At 31.0% G+C, this 4,707-nt stretch overlaps 1 protein-coding gene across 1 annotated transcript; it reads left to right on the plus strand.

Annotated features, from left to right (window-relative positions):
* Nucleotides 1–675: 675 nt before the first annotated feature.
* On the plus strand, nucleotides 676–3,503 carry Phum_PHUM530320 (Neurotrimin precursor, putative; the record flags this gene model as incomplete). The annotated part of the gene is made up of 7 exons (XM_002431430.1): nucleotides 676–678; nucleotides 717–924; nucleotides 2,456–2,614; nucleotides 2,693–2,821; nucleotides 2,912–3,049; nucleotides 3,278–3,427; nucleotides 3,499–3,503. 7 exons carry the CDS (start codon nucleotides 676–678, stop codon nucleotides 3,501–3,503), a joined length of 792 nt encoding a protein of 263 aa, XP_002431475.1.
* Nucleotides 3,504–4,707: the final 1,204 nt, after the last annotated feature.

Raw genomic sequence — 4,707 nt, forward strand, 5'->3', positions numbered from 1 at the left:
TTTTTCTAGAAAGTTCTTTTTCTTTTTCTTTTCAATCCCCCCCTCTCTCTCTCTCTCTCTCTCTCTCTTCATTCATTCACTACGAGTCTGCCATATTTCTTTCAGTTTTTTTTTTCAACCACTTCATTTATTAATCTCTTCATTTCTTTCTTTCATTTTCAATCGTATCATAATAATAATAATAATATATAAATTTCCACACGTTCACGTGCCTGTATATACCTTTGATCGATCTGTATGATAATAATAATAATAATTTCTTTTAACAAAACTATTAATTTACACAAAATGCCGTCGTCTTCGCGTTAAAACACGACATTTAACGATTTTCAAGTCACAAAAAAAATTTCCCTCAACAACAACGTAATAATAATAATAATAATAATAATAATTTGTATCTGACAAATGAGTAAATTGATTTCGTAAAGATGATAATTTAAAAAAAAAAAAAAAAACTAACGACCACTTTTTAGGTATACAAAAGAAAGAGAGAAAAAAAAAAGCGGGTGGCATTTTTAATAAAAAAAAAAAAAAAAATTTTCCACGTTGGAAAATGTCAATGCATAAAAAAAAAAGGGAAAATTTAATGACTGGTGGCGTTTCAAATGTCAAGAATAATGAAACGTTTTTTCTCTCTAATTTATTTATATATAGCCGTTAAACACGCATCATGCAATGGTATAATACTATGAAGAAAACTCTTTCTTTTGTTTCAGGTTGCATGGTTGAGAGTAGACACGCAGACCATACTTACAATAGCAGGACACGTAATAACGAAAAATCATAGAATTGGTATAACACATAGCGATCAAAGAACATGGTCGTTACATATAAAAGAAGTTAAAGAAACCGATCAGGGATGGTACATGTGTCAAATAAATACGGATCCGATGAAAAGTCAAACGGCACATTTACAAGTCGTAGGTATGTAAAAATGTGTGTAAGAAAAAGAAAGAAAACATTTCTCTCTCTATCTCCTTCCCTCTCTCTCTCTCTCTCTCTATGGAAAACGTAACGAATATTAAAATATAAATTATTACTCAAACCGCCGCCAACGTCGCCACCGTCGCCGCCACCACCACCACCATCACGACTCCCGTTTAATATTATATAAAATAATAATAATTTTAATGTATAACTCGACCGCAACAACCGACAACAACCAACAACCGGCAACCGACAACCGACAACACCAGGCGGTAACCTAAATTTAATCGTCATTTAAACGTTTTAAATGTTTTTCATAGTTGCAATTGCATTTACCATACATATATATATATATTTATGCAAATAAATTTTTCAACCCGGTAGTCAAATTATTATTATTATTTTATTTTCTACTTCCACGCCTTTTATTCCTCCCTTTTCTTTCCCGCCCCCCCCCATTCCCCCTCTCTTTCCTCATTTTATTTCGCACGGATTTTATTTTTGAAAATTTGTATACAAACAACGCCTACAAACGCGCTCGTGTGTGTGACATTCATTACGAATGAAACTTTTTTTTTTTTAAGAATTCGCCACCTTATACTTAAAATGACGGTAAATGAAAATTTAATACCTTTTGATTATATACCTGAAAAAAAATTTTCCGTTAGTCTCTCACGCCCCCCCGCCCCCCCCCCACTTCTCCTCCATTACAACTTTTATTTTTTTTTTTTAAATTATACGATTAGTTTTCTAAAAAAAAAAAAGTTTTACGAAAAAAAATTATGCAAAATGTGTGTGTGAACGGAGGGGAAGGAGAGGGAGGGGGAGGAGGGGGGAAACGGTGTGGCGTTTCGAAAAGGCAGTGGGCAAATTTAAAAAAATCATCAATGGAAATGACATTTTCCGCCATATTTAATTTGTGTTTATGATAATAATATGACGTGGTCTCTCCTCTTTATTAGAATTTTTTCAAATTTTTCTACTTTTTCCATTTCGAATTTTTTTCATGAATATTAAAACCGGATTTAAAATAACAACAAACAACAAACAACAACCATCTTCTGCTAAACCAAATAACAACCAGTTATCTTCTGCTAAAAAAAAAAACAAATAAAATCCGATCGTTTTCACTTCCCACAACCGTTTTTTTTCAACCGGAAATAAAAATTTTCATTTCTAACACCCGTGGTGGGGAGTGGGAGGGGGAACCCGTTCAGGTACCGTAAAATTAAATTTTTCGTTAAAAACAAAATGGATTCCAACCTTTTTTCTTCAATGATCCTTTCATAGAAATTTTTTAAAAAAAAAAAAAAAATATTTTTAGTCGAAATATTTTAAAATGCATAAACATAAAATTTTGTAATTTTCAAAAATTATAAACATTCCAACGATCAAAGTCAATTTCCTTTTCCAAAAATTTCTTCTTCCACGATAAAAAAGTAAAAACCTTTTTATAAACGTAAATAAAATTTTTCGTTAAGTTTTTTTTTGATGTGTTAGATAAAATTTTTTTTTTTAAATTTGTTAGTTCCACCGGACATATTAGACTATCCAACAAGTATGGATATGGTAGTGAGAGAAGGAAAAGATGTGACGCTACGTTGTGCAGCATCCGGTTCACCTAAACCAACGGTAGCATGGAGAAGAGAATCTGCTCGAGGGATATCACTCGGTAACGGATCATTCGGTATGTCTCGACATTTTTCCCTTTTTTCTTAACTTTTTCCCTCACATTCAGGGAATTTTTTTTTTTTTGTCGTCACAGTGCAAACGGTCGAAGGTACAATGTTACACATTCCAAAAGTAACAAGATACGATATGGGTGCTTATCTTTGCATAGCATCAAATGGTATACCACCAACCGTTAGTAAAAGAATTCTTCTTATCGTACACTGTGAGTATTTAAATGACCGCCTTCAAAATTAATTTTTATGAAAAAAGGCGGGAAAATTTTTTAAAAAAATACATATATAAATTTTTTTAGTTCCACCGAATATTTGGGCGGGAAAACAATTAGTCGGAGCTGTGGAAAATCAAGCGGTCGCGTTAGAATGTCACGCGGAAGCTTTTCCGAGAGCAATTAATTATTGGGTTAAAGAAAAAGGTGAAATTTTAAACGAAGGTAAGAAAAAAAAAATTTTTTTTTTTCCTTATCACGATCCGTTGTGATAAGATCCATTTTCACCGCTTTTCCACCCACGCCCCCTTCTCTTCCCTCTTCCCCCCCCCACATTTCCCCGCCTCTCCTCGGATTCCGATCGAACGAATACGTTTTTACCGATTCCTATTTCTTTTCGCCACGTCTGCAACGTTTTTTTGTTTTTTTTTTCGTTTGTTATTATTATTTCAGGTACGAAATACAAACCGGTTTTCGAAGAGACGTCATATAAGGTCGTCATGAGACTCGTCATAAAAAACGTGACGTCAAAAGATTACGGTTCGTACAAATGCATATCGAAAAATTCATTGGGTGACACTGAGGGTACGATGAAACTTTATCGTGAGTACAAATTTTTTTTTATTTTTCTTTAATCGTCAATTTTTCCTAGTATTTTTTTGTCGTGTCATTAGAATAATAAATTTGTCTTCTTACACGTACTAATTTTTTTTTTTTTATATTTCGTGACCGTCAATCAATCGTTTTAATTTTTCGTTTTTTTTTTTTTTTTTTTTTAAAAAAATTTGTTTACGTTTTTGATTTTTCTGCCACGTCGATTTTTTCGAAAAATAATAATAATAATAAACAAATAATTAAAGTCGATTATACTAAATTAATCTAAATATTTTTTTTTTTATTTTTTTTTTTGCCATCTCGTTTTTCAAAAATTTTTTTTTTCCCCTCAATTAAATCCTTCTCGTTAAAGTAATTACCTTTATTTCCTTTTTTTTCATTTTCTCCCTTTTCTTCCCACCTATCCCCACCTTCTCCTCTCTCACGATTTTATTTCCCCCCCCCCCAAATAAAATAATAATAATAATAATAATTAAAGGTAAAATTTTTTTTACATTTTTTCGTTTTTACTAATTCTCAACGAAATTTTTTTTTTTTAATAAAACATTTTCCCGTCGCATATTTATCGTGTAATAAATGAATGACGTGGAAGAAGAAGAAGAAGAAGAATGAATGACGTGGAAAAAGAAAATAGATTTTTAAAAAAATAATAATAATAAATCGAATTCTCACTTCAATCAAAAAAAAAGAATTTTGGATTTACAACAAATTTTGAGAGAGAGAGAAAAAGGGCCGCTCTTAATAAAAATTATTATTATTATCATCATCATCATCATCATTATTATTATTATTATTATTATTATTATTATTATTATTATTATTATTATTATTATTATTATTATTATTATAAATTTGCGTGTTAATAAAATCTTGTTTATATAGTAAAACTTTTTTTTTTTTTTAATTTCGTCATTTTATTACTCTTGTATAAAAAAAAAAAAATGGTACGCAAATTTTCACTCGACCTTTAAAAAAAAAAAAAAAATTATTATTTATTATAATTACCACCGTCACCCCCCCCCCCGTATCCCCTCTTCTCCCTCCTCTCCCCCCTTAGCAACGCGATCGATAATTATTACACACTCTCTCTCTCCCCCTCCCTCAGTTACATACATTATTAATTAATTATTAATATTAATAATGATAAAATTTATTCGTAAATTTTTTTTTTTTTTGAGGAGGCATAAACGTCCCCCCGCTCCCGCCTTCCCCCCCCTCGTTTTTCTTATTAACATTCAATAAATCAATATCGATTACGATTATTAATT

The sequence above is a fragment of the Pediculus humanus genome, genomic scaffold (genome assembly GCF_000006295.1).
Source record: "Pediculus humanus corporis 1103172108287 genomic scaffold, whole genome shotgun sequence".
Taxonomy (NCBI): Eukaryota; Metazoa; Arthropoda; class Insecta; order Psocodea; family Pediculidae; genus Pediculus; species Pediculus humanus.